Below are 15083 nucleotides of genomic sequence, written 5' to 3'. Positions count from 1 at the left end.
TTGCTTGCCAGTTTTTAAAATTCAATAAAATCTTTAAAATTGACGATTTTATGTTCATTTGTTTAGAAGTTAGAATTTGTCCGGTCTTATTTGCCCCACCCTGTATATAAGCTTTTGGATATGTATTGTTGTAGGACCCAAAGCACTTTTACATATATTGCTGACCTCTTCCCCTCCCCCCATAAATTAAAAACATAACATTTTGTAAAGAGAGAAAGGGGGGAGGATTGCAGTTGAAAGGGTACTACTCTGTTGTGTTACTAAGAGACCGCTAGAATTATAGCAGCAAGCAAACCTTTGAGATATGCCTTGGTAGGTCAAAAGTAACTTTTACAAATTTTGCTGAAACCACCAAGCCCCCTTTCCCTCCGTATTGCTTTACAATCATCCTCCCCCCCCCCCCCCCCCCCCTCCAATAAAATAATAGAAGGGAGTATAGCAATACCCTTGTGATTTACTTTGAGATTACTCAAGATATAGTGTGCTTTTGGATTTAAACTTTAGTAGGTCCATAATTACTTCATACTTGAACAAATATTGCTGGCCTTTCCCCAACTTCAACAAATCCCAACCAGAAAAATTATATTGCTGCATAATTTCCTCCACCCCCATAAAAAAATATTAAATTATTGCTTGCCCTCCCCCTCCCTCTACAGCTACCCTCCATAAAATCTCACCACCTGTGTTTTACTCAGGAACCACTAAAGCAATAAGGAGCAAACTTTGGAATAAAGCTTTTAGATTTCCAAATTTCTTTATATGTATTACCTATTCAATGGTTGGGGAAGGAGCAATGGGTTTTATAAGTCCAATAGGTTGGAGAACATTATGCAGCAAAATAATTGTACTAAATTGGGAGGGTTATAGTTTGAATAGATATTTATAAAAGTAAATATGGGCCTATATAAGTTGAAATATCTCTAGAGGTTCTAAATGATACACAATATTATTTACCTATGCCACTAGTCACTTATTTCCAACAGATGGGGGGGGGGGGGATTCAGTAATGTTTGTAAAAGTAATATTTGTATGAGGTTTTGATGCCTACTAAAGTTTAAGTACTAAAGCTTATATATTTCTTTAGTGATATCTAAAGAACTCTGCCCCTTCACCCCCTTCCTATTAGATTTCATTAGGAAGGGGGGGGGGGAGATGGGGGGTAGTCAACAATATTTCCAGAAACTTTAGGCCTAAGAATCTAACATATAAATTTTTCTTTAGTTTTGAGTAAAACTTTAGCTATATGTAAACTTGAACTGAGGTTTTTTCCTACTGGTTCCAGGGTAACAGCCTCTAGCTTAAAGTTATAAACTGGACATTGTACCTTTTTCATTACTCTTGTTAAAATAATTTCTTAAAAATTTTAAAATTTTCTAAATGAGGAGGAACTGTGTAGTTTACATATACAGAGACATCTAAACTCCTCAAATGTTAAACTCACCTTTTTAATTGATGAATTAAGGTGTTCATGTATGCATATATCCTTGGAATTCTTGTAATTTTAGGCATTTTTACCACACAACTTCAAATTGCAATATCTGGCAAGAAGGAGCAGCTAAGATTTAATCTCCAACGGATTCTAACCACCACTGTGGCCTATTTGAAGGCCCCATTGTCCGTTTCTTTGGAGATTTTTTTTAATCTAAGGTTTTGTTAAGGAGACCTGTGGCGTAGCAATTGAGTGCAGGGATAAGGGGACATTGGGCTTTTTATTACACTAGTCCCCAAAGTTTTATAGTAATGTTTTCCTATTCGTTGGCTCAATAAATTTGGGGACTTTAATAAATTTTTATTGTTGGTTAATCAAGATGAGTGTCCAAACGTTTTAACCACTTATGTTAATTTACAGAAGGGGTAATTTTGTGTATTATCATTGGTTATGAACAGTGAAAATCAATTGTCTTATCCCGTTAGATCCCTAAAATGATTGGCTATAAATAGAATACGCAATTTTTATTTTCTTTTTTCTAGATTTAAAAAAACAGTTTTCGGTATCTGTGTTCACTAAACCAATAGTTAGACAGATAGATAGACAAACATCCTATTGGATACCTAGACAATCTAACAGACAGACAGACAAACAAACAAACAAATCTTTTTGATTATTAATTGGTTTAAAACTTGTTTCTTATGAGTTACTGACTGAATTTAAAAAAATAAACAAAGCTTTTCTTTAATTGGTATCTGTCCGACCGCCCGTAAGCTTGACAGCTAATTTAGATATATTTAAAATTGTCTTATTAATTTCAAACTTTGTATGATGATTCCTTGAACAATTAGATACAAATTGAAAGCGAAGTAATAATCATCAGAAAGTCCGTATTTCTATTGTCTATTTTAAGAATCTAAAATTTTTAGATTTTTTCAAAAACAAGGATGACAACATCAATAAAAGCGAAGCACTGAAACGGTAGGACAAACGGGCATTAACACTTGTATTGTGTCGGAACTGAATATTCAGAAAATAAATGTATAAGAGTCGAAGCAAAATTGTAAGTAAGTTTGAAATCGATAGGACAATTCTAACATGCCTAAATTAACGAAAAAAGCTATCCGTCACGGACGGACGTACGGACCGACCCTAATTATAGAAAAGCTTCGCTTTTAAAAAGTTTATATTAAGTAGATGTATAATAAATTCCTAATCACTTAATTATGGGAATACTCATTCCTAGAGCGATTGGGTCAAGTTTTAAATCCAAAAAAATTTAGTTATGTAGGTACAAGTACAGTTAGTATAGGAAAAAACGTGACTTTTGAATCTTAACCAGTATTTTTTTGTATAAATTATTTTTTTAATGTGTCTAATCCTTGTTAAATTGTTAATTGTTCCATAGTACATTTATTCAAACAATGGGCTGTTTAATATTACTTTAGTCCCCAAAGTTTTATAATACCGTTTCTTATTCATTGACTCAACAACTTTGGGAACTTAGGTAAATTTGATAGGTTGGTCAAACGTTTCGTCCACTAATTTTAACCTACAAAAAGATTAATTTTGTGTATCATCATTGGAATGTACATCAATTTATCGGCTATCGTCTTATCCCTTTAGACCCCTGGACAAACAATCCTTTGATTTTACGACTTTTATATGCAGTCTTAATTGAACATAGAGTTGTGCTAATAGTCTGTCTTTCTACCCATTCTATAAATATCAACATAATTCGCCTGACACATCAGTATTTGAATTATTTTATCGTTTAATTTGCAATAAAAATGTTCTTGCCATTATATAAATAGTTTTAGTCTGATAAATGATTTTTTGAAATTATATAACTGAACACAGTATACCTACTAACCTAGTACCTTCCAGTTTTGCAGTGCTTTCACTCATACCAATGGATATAGACTATGTGGATATATTGACAGAGGAAAATTTATCGTCAATTATGAACTAAATTAGTAAATATAAGGTCCTCATTTACTGGTCAGCCAAAGGGGGCGAATGGGTTATTTTAGCCAGCTACAAGTTAACTTTATAAAGGGTATTTGAAAATCTGGTGCAACATCCTAGTTAAAATATATCGATTCTTTTTCCTATTTATGGACCAAATCCCCCCCCCCTCTTTATAATATAAAAACAGTTTTTTGCCCCTTGCAATGCAACTCCTTCAACCCAGTGATCTAAAGGGATAAGACAATGGCCGTTTTAAATTGATAATACACTTGTTCCCCATCCCAATGATGATACACAAAATTACCTACACATTCTGTAGCTAACAATTAGTAGTTGAGACATTTGAACACTCAACTTAATGTTAAATAGTTAAATCATAAATCTTAATCTATTTACTCAAGACAGAAAAACCGGGTATAGTCACTTTCGTGTCAACGTCCCTTTATACCCGAAAAACCTTACTACTTTATATAACAGGATTTTTTAATTAAAATGCTGATTAAAAAACATTAGGTATTTATTTGGAATAAACAAAAATTGGCTGATTTAAAAAACTAGGATGACAACATCCATTAGTAGCGAAGCCTTAAAAAATACGGACTAGGAGATTTAACGAGCATTTGTTAAAATCAAGAAACCTTTGTCACACAATATATATTTTTATATTTATATTTTACAGCATGACTGACAAACCAACGGATAAAGTTAGTTACATACTGGATGCTCATTGGTTTAGGAAATCTTCACACTAAATATCAGCCGTCTATCTTGAATAACAGCTGAGATAATCACATTTTCCCCATGGCGTTACGGACTGACTGACGGACGAACAGACAAAAAGAGTAGCTTCTCTTGTAACAATTCTCTATCAGGAGAATAGTTATTTATCGCATCGTATTATAGATAGCTTTTCGTGGATATTAGGATGAAAAATAATAAGATTAAAGTCAGTTTTGTTAGCCTGAATTGGCCGATGCATGGCTCGGCCTAACAATGATGTTTATTTCAATATTTGTGGAAAAATATCTGTAATACGATGTTATAAAAGATTTTTTAATATGGCTGAGAACCTGTTCTAATCCAGCAGATATTATTAATCGGTTTGGAAGCCGTACTGGATAAGTGCTTATGTAAATGTGTTTATATTTTTATTTATTGATTGATCATTCCAATATCATGTGCGAAAATTATATTTTTCATGTAATAATTTTTAAACTATTGATCCTATATCGATTACTAGTGGTTGCGCACCTAGAAGAAGTTATTGAAATTTTAAGCTTCAGACAGAAAAATCTTACTACTTTATTTATTAGATAGACAACTAGCGGCTGCGCTTTTAGCATCTAGGGCTCTGTATTTGAAAAGTTTTAAGGAGAAAAAATGGTCGGGAGGGGGGTAATTTTTTATCTACAGGCGATTTCTCTTGGGAGGTTGGTGGTACCCTCTCCAACCTCCCAAGAGACACAGAGACATCCAATTACTTTTATCTAATGAATTCTTATTTTTCCTTTGTTGAGCTTTTTATACATAGATGTTGTCATCCTTGTTAATTAGTTGAATTTAAATATATCATTTGAAACTTTAAAAATTTAAATTGTTTAGGTATTAAACTTGTAAATTATGACTATGTTTTGATTTAGAAATTATTTAAAATCAAAACATTTCAAGGTTTAATTTTAAAGTGTGTTTAATGGAACTTTTTGTAATAATATAAATATGCGTTTTTATTGAACTTATTTTAAGACATTAAATGTTATTGTCTTTGGATTGCTCTTATCATAATATGCATGTTAGAATTGTCCAATCTATTTCAAATTTAAAAGATCTCGTCTTGTTCCTACTTATAAGTAACAGGATGTGTGTCTGTCTTTAGCAAAGGATATTGCTAACCGATGAACTGGAATGGTTCTCTATTATAGTGTAGCTTCTTACAGGTCCAGGGAAGGTTTATAGTTATTTTGGAAGAGGGTAAGGGAACCCCCCGGGCCCCCCCCCCCAAAAAAAAAAGTTTTTTTCTTATTTAAAATCAATAATGGTATGGGAGGGTTGACTCCCCCCCCCCCTCCTCCTCCCCAACTCCCTATCTCTCAAGTGTCCCTAGAGGCTTCTAGTGGCGATGCCTTTAGTAAAATTATAATGACGTAAATATGTACTATGATAAAAAAAAAGATAATTGCAGTATACACACCTGAAACTTTATCTGGCTATTTAATTACAGGGATAAGGTATAACCAACAAGCGAAATAAATCTAAAATAATATTTGCGGGGCAAATGGAGAGGTCGTCAATTTTACGATGTGTTGCCCCCCAACGACAGCTGAAAAACATGACTAGGTTTCGTGATTTCCCCCCCGAATTAATTTCATTGTTATTATAAGCTGATTTCAATAGATGTATTACCATAAGGCACATATTACTTAAAAAGGCATTAAAGGATTATTGTTTGTATTTATTTAATAGCGGTTCCGCCCCTAGCATTTTGCGGCTATATATTCGAAGGGATATGGAAGGACAGAAAAATATCCTAAAAATATAACCAGACTTACCTATTCATAAAAATAAAATAGCCTAAAACCATCTCAGAACTTGTAAGAAACTTCAGTGTAAAGGGGAACTTCAGTGTTTAGCGAGATTCTTCGTTACAGACAAAAAAAAGCTTACTACTTTATATAAAAGGATATGTGATTCAATCGAATCCCATTATAAAAGTGTCAAGCGTAATTCAATAACAAATTTCAAAGTTACTGGATTATTTATTAAAAATTTCCATTTTGTGTGCATTTATTAACCAAAAATATGGTTGGATTGTTCATACGCTGTATGTTTAATGATTCAATTAAACAATTGTATATCTAGACTTCTTAAATTTGTTGGTTTACTGCATACAAACAGAATGTCGTCTTTATCTGTAACGTACAAACAGACGAACGGACATATTTTTTTATTTGTAGAGAAGCTTTGCCTATGAATATTATTGCAAATTCCTTATCTCTAAATTTGTACCTATGCCGAATATTTTAATATTAAGATTTAGTTTATTTATTAGGTCAGATTATTCATTTCTTTAATTATATATATGGCTTCGAAACCGATTAATATCCGGAGGATTAGAACCGGTTCTTGGACAAACTGAAAAAATAATGATAGCGTCGAATTACCTAAAATTTTTAATAATTGATTAGGTACCTAATTGTTAGATTTTTCCGCGATCCAAATTTTTTAAAAATGCTTACGAAAATTAGGTAATTTTAAGAATATCGGTCGTGATAGAATTGTCGCGGCAATTTAAATTTTTTTTGTTTGTTTTCAGAGTCAGCAGCCTGTGTATCGGGGAGGACAGTCCAGGCCAAGATCCAGGTTTTCACTCAGGTAAGGCAGGGGGTTATTTTGGTTATCATCGATTAATCATTGGGGATGTACATTAATATTTAACAAAAGTGAAGTCTTCAAGGTTCAGTGAATTTTGATTGGTTAATTCATTTAGTTGTATGTTCAAACGTTTCAACGTTTAATTTTAATCTACAAAAGGGGTAATTTGTGTATCATTGAGAATGTACATCATTTTATCAGCCATTGTCTCATCCCTATGGATCCCTGCTATAATTCTGGTAACTTTGATGACGTAACCAGTTGCTACTTGAATAATCACAAAATACCAGGAAGGGGGGGGGGGGAGGGGGACATTGGGTTGTAACTTTAACTGGTACCCAAAGTTTTGTAATCACATTCTCGGGGCCCGAAACCTTTAGTGGAATTATTTAATAAATCTAAATTTATCGTCTATTGTCTTATCCCTTAAGATCCCTGAATATTAAAAGAAAACGTAAGATAAGACAATTGCCAAAAAAAAAAAGGAACATTCCCCACCCAATGCTAATAAACAAGATTAGCCCTTCTGAAATAAAGATTATTGGTAAAATTGTTTTGACACTGCTAGTTTCAAGCAACCTTTATTGATAAAATAAGAGTACCCAAAGTTTTTAAACACTCTAAAGAAGATTGGGTACCAGTGTAATACAGTTCATTGTAAACTCTCTCCATGGTTGAAATTTTTTTTTTCTTCTATTGCTACTAACGATTTTTTAGGGGGGAGCGACTCCCTTTTTTACAAAAACAAGGATGACAACATCCATAAAAGCGAAGCTCTGAAATGGAAGGACAAACGAACATTAACACTTGTAGAGTGTTAGAACTGAATATTAATGGATAAGTTTATATGTACAAAATTCGAAGTAAATTTGTTGCAAAGCTGATTAAATATATGATACCGTTAAATAACATAGGTACTAACGTTTTTAGGACTTGATGATAGAGATATGCTTCGCTTATCACATTGTACCTTGTTGTAATAGTAATCAGACGAATAGGATAATTTTAACACACTATTTGTTGTCAAAAAAGTAAAAAAAATCAGCTTGTTTTAAATGGACGTAATGACTTTCAGGTAGCAATTATAGAGTTGCTGCGCTTTCTAAGTCGTGCCTAACTGTTACAGGAATCAGCATACAAAGTTTGAAATCGATAGGACAATTCTAACCTGTTTAAATTAACGAAAAGAGCTAAATGTGACGGACGGACGGACGGACGGACCCTAATTATAGAAAAGCTTCGCTTTTAAAAATAAGTACCTTTTGTTCCTCTATATTTATGTTATCAATTCTCTTATTTAAAATAGATGGAAAGATTGTTCAATTTCTCAAAATTTAAATTGATTCCATTTACAAAATTGTAAAAAATTTTGCTTTCCAAAAATGAAAGCAAGGATGATGAAATCCATTAAGAAGTAGGTCACAATTTATGAAGAAATTCGTTATGGGCGTATTTCAGCTTTCGACCCCCAACATTTATGAATAAAATTTGGGTATAGTCCCTTTTGTGACAACGCCTCTTAAGGGGCGTTTCATCGCATTTTCACAGTGACTTTTCTTCTGTTTTTAGCCCCTGCGGGAGGCTCTAACCTTTCGGGGCCAATTGCCTGACCCTGCGGGGCAATCACCTAATATGACTTAGCATAACCTTACGTAACCTTAAATAACTTATCAAAAGCTATACTGAAGATGTGACGGAACGCCCCGTAAGAGGCATTGTCACGAAAGAGACTATACCCGAAAATTTGCTCGTTTACAACAGACATCCTTTATAATATTACAACTTCGCTTTTTAAACTGTTACTATCAAAATCTGTTTATATATTTAAAAAAAAACAAGGATGACAATATCCATAAAAGTGAAGCTCTGAAACGGTAGGACAAACTAACATTAACACTTGTTGAGTATCAGAACTGGATAATCAAAATATAAATGTACAAAAATGAAAATAAAATTTAAGTAGATCTGTTGAAAAATTGCTTAAGTACAGTATAATGTTAAGGACATACTTACATTTTTATGATTTGATTATAGATTTGCTTCGCTTATAACATCATCATGCAAAGTTTGAACACAATAGTACCATTCTAACCAGTCTAAATTAGCGAAAAGAGCTGACCGTTCCGGACATCCGGAGGGACCAATCCTAATTATAGAAAAGCTTTGCTTTAAAAAAAGGGTAAAAACGTACTCAATAATACTGAGCGGCCTTTTTAGACTAGTAAAATTATTTTAATGTTATATACGCTATTTTAAGCAGCTTAATTTATAAATATTCAGTGAACTATATACGTGTGTAGGCATTTTAGTGAAGCTTACTTAAAAATCATGTATAGCATCGCATTACAGACAATTTTCCATGGATATTAAGATATAAAATAGCTTGGACCTTTGACCCCATAGTGCGAACAAAACTGGTTTTAATTTTATAAATTTTTCATTTTAATATCCGCGGAAAGCTGTCTATGATACGATGCGATAAATAACTATTCTCACTACTTAAATATATTTCATATAAAAATCGTGTCTAAATTGGTTAATGTTCGTTTTTATGGCCGTAGTATGAATTTAGCTGTTATTTATCAATTAACCCTTAACCCCTATTTCATAATGAAGTTAGAGAAAAACGGATAGCTTTTTTCGTTAATTTAGGCATGTTAGAATTGTCCTATCGATTTAAAACTTAACATGACTATTCTTGTAGTTATGATTTAAACAGCGTAGCAACTCTACAATTGTTACCAGAATGTCCGTACGTTAATTTAAAAACGGGCTGATTTTTAACAACAAAGTTTTATGTTATACAACTATCTGATTAATCTGATTTTTGGTATTCTGTTTCCTAGAACAACAAAGTGCTATGTTATAAGCAAAGCATCTCAATAATCAAAACCTAAATATGTAAGTATGTCCTAAAACATTATCCTGTATTTAAGCAGTTTTTCAGCGAATTTTCTAACAATTTTGTTTCTATTTTTATACATTTATATTCTGATTATTCAGTTATGACACTCTACAAGTGATATTTTTCGTTTGTCCTACCGTTTCAGAGCTTCGCTTTTATGGATGTTGTCATCCTTGTTTTACTTTGATTTGTCCTACCTGGATATTTTTATAAAATGTGGTCTGGGTCCCTGTCAACTTGTGCATGTCAGGTGGGTCACACTTATAATCAGGGATAAGACAATGGACGTTAATTGATACATGTCCCCAATGTCGATAAACTATAATATCCCATTTGATAAAATTTTGTTTACAACTAGTTTGGAACCATCCTATCAATTTTCAAGAAAAGTACCCAAGGTTTTGGTAATAGTGTAATTTATAGTCCAATGTCCCCTCCCTCCCTGGGTTAAAAATAGATGAGGTATGTGGAAAGCTTTATGGTTTTAAGCTATTTTCCTCCGACCTCCTCTCTAGAGGCTAGGGTCGAAGAAATTAATTCATTCACAAAAGTTTTTGTCTGCTAGAATTTCAAATTGGGCATTTACAATCGGTTCAGTGGTTACCAAGATCTTAAGCATCAGCAGCCAGACAAGCGGACAGACATTACCTACTTTTTATTCTTGTTCTTTAAAACTTCGCCATTTTAACATGGCAATACCTAGTTCTTGATATTCAAATATAGAGACACATCTAATTTATTATTTTAAAACAAGTTTATAATTTACATTCAACTCTAAATCATTGTAAACATTTACTTCCACAAGTAATGAAATTATCAGACACATTAATCTTAAGGGATAAGACAATGGACTATTTTTGAATGTTAATGATGATAAGCAAAATTACCCCATCTGTAGAGTAATACTATTTTTTGAGAAGTTGAGACATTTGACATGGTTTGAACCAGACAGGGAGAGAACATTGAACTGAAATTATATAAAATCATCTCAACCTTTGGCTACTTTAATTAGATCTTAATTGATGGGTCAAAATCAAAATTATTGGGGATATAGAAAAACTCTATGTAGCTCTACCCAGGGGTGGGGACCCTGTCCCAATTTTGTATTGTGCCTTTGAAAATCAGCTTATATAAACACAGCAAAGTCGTAACAAAAGAGCAGAAAGCAATTTGCTAGCAGACGAAAAAGGTCTCCACCACTTAAACCAGGTAGTTGTATGGGTTATACACCCATGCTTATAAAGGGAAAGGTAGGTTGCGGGTAATATCCGTAAAGGTTGTGTGGTTTAAGTTAAGAACAGTAATAGAACGATAAAAATTTATGTAAACTTAAAAAAAAATTTTGTATTTCTTTTCAATAAGAAATACACATATTTAGTGAATATTATCGTTCTAATACTATTTTTAAGCCTTAAAACACACACTTTTACAGGTTTTATCAGAAACCTGCCTTTCCCTTTATTATATAAATAATTCTTGTTTTTTCTTTCAGAAATTTGTTGTACTCCAACCCTCTGCGGTCCAACCCCTTTCTGACGGGGGGCGGGGTGGTGGGGGGCAGTTCCCGAGGCGCTGGCGGCTCTAGCAGCGGCTCCGGGGGCTCTAGCAGCTCCAGAGCCGCTGCCAGACAGACGGTGGCCACAGCCGGGGATACGGGTAGCGAGGGCAGCTGGATGGACAGGCAACAATGAACTTTTTCTCGTATTCATTCGAAACCAATTAATATCCGGTGGATTAGTTCCGGTTCTCAGACATACTGAAAAATTATGTATCGTATTATATCCAGTTTTCTACGAATATAAAAATGTACAATCATAATAATAAAACCAGTTTAATCTTATAATTGTACATTTTATATCCGCGGAAAGCTGTTTAAAATTCGATGCGAGAAATAACTATTATTATTGTGGGGTCGACCACCACCTCCCCCAAAAAATGAAAAGCTACCCTGTAAAGGGGGCCATATATCGCTTCAGGGGTTAGCGAGATCCTTCAGTACAGACAGACAGGCAGATTTATATACAAAGATCCTGTTACTAAGACGTGATGGGAAGTCCTCCTTTTTTTAGTTCCGTGTGGTTACCGAGATCTCAAGGGACAGACAGACAGACTGACATTATTCTACTTTGTATTATTGATAAAAGTTATTTGTTGTGCAGAGAAAGTCAGGGCACCTCATCAAGTACACAACATCACCATAATCAGGACCAGACCAGTCATGTAAGTAGCTTTTCCGATTAATATCCGCTGGATTACAACCGGTTCTCAGGCATACTATCCGCGGAAAGCTGTCTATAATACGATGCGATAAATAACAATTCCCGTATCGCTTCAAAACTGATCAATATCCGCTGGATTAGAACCTGTTTTCTTATTCATACTGAAAAATTATGTAAAGTATCGCATTACAGACAGTTTTTTACGAATAACATAATGAAAATCATAAGATTTATTTTATACAAGTTTTGTTACCTATCAATCTATTAATAACTACCTACCTATCTATCTATTTATCTTTCTATCCATCTACTATCTATTAACATACCTATATAGGTATCTACTAAACTATCTACCTTTATAAATCTATCTATCTATCAATATTAAACTATCTATCTATCTAGGGAAGTGATACAGGACTACGCGAGTGTGTCCTCTGCCTGGCAGAATACACCTCGGATCAGTTTCCACTCTTGTTGAACTGTAGCCACCTGTCCTGTATTATCTGTCTACAACAGTATGTCAGGTATGTTTCCTCTCCTGTTGAACTATCCCCTCCTGTCCTGTATTATCTGTCTACAACAGTATGTCAGGTATGTTTCCTCTCCTGTTGAACTATCCCCTCCTGTCCTGTATTATCTGTCTACAACAGTATGTCAGGTATGTTTCCTCTCCTGTTGAACTATCCCCTCCTGTCCTGTATTATCTGTTTACAACAGTATGTCAGGTATGTTTTCTCTCCTGTTGAACTATCCCCTTCTGTCCTGTATTATCTGTCTACAACAGTATGTCAGGTATGTTTCCTCTCCTGTTGAACTATACCTTCCTGTCCTGTATTATCTGTCTACAACAGTATGTCAGGTATGTTTCCTCTCCTGTTGAACTATACCCTCCTGTCCTGTATTATCTGTCTACAATGTCAGGTATGTTTCCTCTCCTGTTGAACTATACCCTCCTGTCCTGTATTATCTGTCTACAACAGTATGTCAGGTATGTTTCCTCTCCTGTTGAACTATACCCTCCTGTCCTGTATTATCTGTCTACAACAGTATGTCAGGTATGTTTCCTCTCCTGTTGAACTATCCCCTCCTGTCCTGTATTATCTGTCTACAACAGTATGTCAGGTATGTTTCCTCTCCTGTTGAACTATACCCTCCTGTCCTGTATTATCTGTCTACAACAGTATGTCAGGTATGTTTCCTCTCCTGTTGAACTATACCCTCCTGTCCTGTATTATCTGTCTACAACAGTATGTCAGGTATGTTTCCTCTCCTGTTGAACTATCCCCTCCTGTCCTGTATTATCTGTCTACAACAGTATGTCAGGTATGTTTCCTCTCCTGTTGAACTATACCCTCCTGTCCTGTATTATCTGTCTACAACAGTATGTCAGGTATGTTTCCTCTCCTGTTGAACTATACCCTCCTGTCCTGTATTATCTGTCTACAACAGTATGCCAGGTACGTTTTCTCTTGGGGTTTCCAATGTTATTTTTTTTTTAAAAATTGTCTAGGGGTGATGCTTCCCTCCCAAAGATAGTTATAAACCAAGCTACATTGTTGAGGTGAACCTTATCGGTCCGGTGGTTAGCATTTGGATATTTATTACACTAGTCCCCAAAGTTCAATAATAACGTTTTCTTATTCGTTGGCTTAACAACTTTGGGGACTTCAGTGGTTGGTTGGTTCATTAAGTTGAGTGTCCTAACGTTTCAACCAATAACTTTACGCTACAGAAGGGGTAATATTGTGTTTCATCATTGGGTTGTACATCAATTTATCGGCCATTGTCTTATCCCTTTAGATCCCTTCATTCTGTTACTTTTATATAAGGTGTATACTGTATAATCCATGGATTTTTTGCAGAATTGAGGTGCAGGAGGGTCGGGCCAACCTCAAGTGTCCTCAATGCTCGCAGCTCATCCACCCCAACGACATCGAGTTCCTGATTGGTGCGGACACCTCGCTGTACGGGCTGTACCAGTTCCTGATGGTGCGCAGGGTCCTGGCAGCTGACCCAGATACCAGGAAACTACCTATGCATTCTGAAATTAGAGTAAAACACTAATGGTGGGAGGGAGGGGTTAGATAAAGGGGGGGGGGAAGTTTTGACACATTTGCGTAAACAGGGAGTATAGGCTTTATCTTTGGACTGAGAGTATAGGTTATTAGGGATAAAATCATTCTTATATGATGAATTTTCCCAAGTTTTAAGATTTTTTGGATAGGCCTCCAGGTTCCGGAGCTCCAGGCCTCCAGGTCCTCTCTGTACAGGTAAAAATGAAAAAAAATTTTTTTTTTTTGAAGAGTTAGAAGTCAACTTATGAAACAAAATATGCGTTTTTTTCTTCAAATATGTGAATAACATTAAAAAATATGCATATTTTGTTTCATAGGTTGACTTTTAACTCTTCAAAAAAAAAATTATTTTTTTAATTTTTACCTGTACAGAGAGGACCTGGAGGCCTGGAGCTCCGGAACCTGGAGGACTATCCAAAAAATTCTTAAATCTTGGGAAAATTCATCATATAAGAATGATTTTATCCCTAATAACCTATCCTCTCAGTCCAAAGATAAAGCCTATACTCCCTGTTTACGCAAATGTGTCAAAACTCCCCCCCCCCCCCCCCTTATTTCCCTATTCCAATGACTTTGTGCCGACTCTCAATTGGGTCTTTGAAAATCAACCAATTGTGTCAGGAATTTAACACAGCCAAGTAGCAGGAAACAATTTGCTAGCAGACGGAAAAGCTCATTGGAAAATAATTTAACAGCTGGCCTATTTAACCACTTTTACCAAATCCCCTCCCCTCTGACTGTATGAACAAACAGACCAATAATTGAGATCCATGATAGCACGACAAACTTTCCCCTGTTGATATTTTATATCCATTTAGTTGAAAGTTAATTGTAATGCATATTGTTACCGCTAGATGGTGTCCCGCTCCTAATTGTACATTTGCTGTGATAGCCGCAGGTAAATAAATAGATAGATAGATAATTGTAATGCATATTGTTACCGCTAGATGATGCCCCGCTCCTAATTGTACATTTGCTGTGATAGCCGCAGGTAAATAGATAGATAGATAGATAATTGTAATGCATATTGTTACCGCTAGATGGTGTCCCGCTCCTAATTGTACATTTGCTGTGATAGCCGCAGGTAAATAGATAGATAGATGATAATTGTAATG

The 15083-nt window shown here is 34.7% G+C and overlaps 1 protein-coding gene across 4 annotated transcripts in view; it reads left to right on the top strand.

The window, feature by feature from the left end:
- The window catches only part of LOC145332822 (uncharacterized), a 45024-nt gene that overhangs the window by 11518 nt on the left and 18423 nt on the right, over nt 1-15083 (top strand). For all 4 annotated transcript variants that reach the window (XR_013884323.1, XR_013884322.1, XR_013884321.1 and 1 more), the window contains exons 7-12: nt 6711-6769; nt 11167-11355; nt 11834-11894; nt 12296-12417; nt 13756-13917; nt 14823-14866. Coding sequence is in view for 1 of the 4 variants with exons in the window: in XM_080177891.1 (XP_080034017.1) it covers nt 6711-6769; nt 11167-11355; nt 11834-11894; nt 12296-12417; nt 13756-13917; nt 14823-14866 (637 nt within the window). In the remaining 3 variants the exon portion in view is untranslated. The remainder of the gene's footprint in view (nt 1-6710; nt 6770-11166; nt 11356-11833; nt 11895-12295; nt 12418-13755; nt 13918-14822; nt 14867-15083) is intronic.

The sequence above is a fragment of the Acartia tonsa genome, chromosome 11 (genome assembly GCF_053477335.1).
Source record: "Acartia tonsa isolate MP-2025a chromosome 11, ASM5347733v1, whole genome shotgun sequence".
NCBI classification, from domain to species: domain Eukaryota; kingdom Metazoa; phylum Arthropoda; class Copepoda; order Calanoida; family Acartiidae; genus Acartia; species Acartia tonsa.
This window is presented reverse-complemented; position numbering and strand designations above follow the sequence as displayed.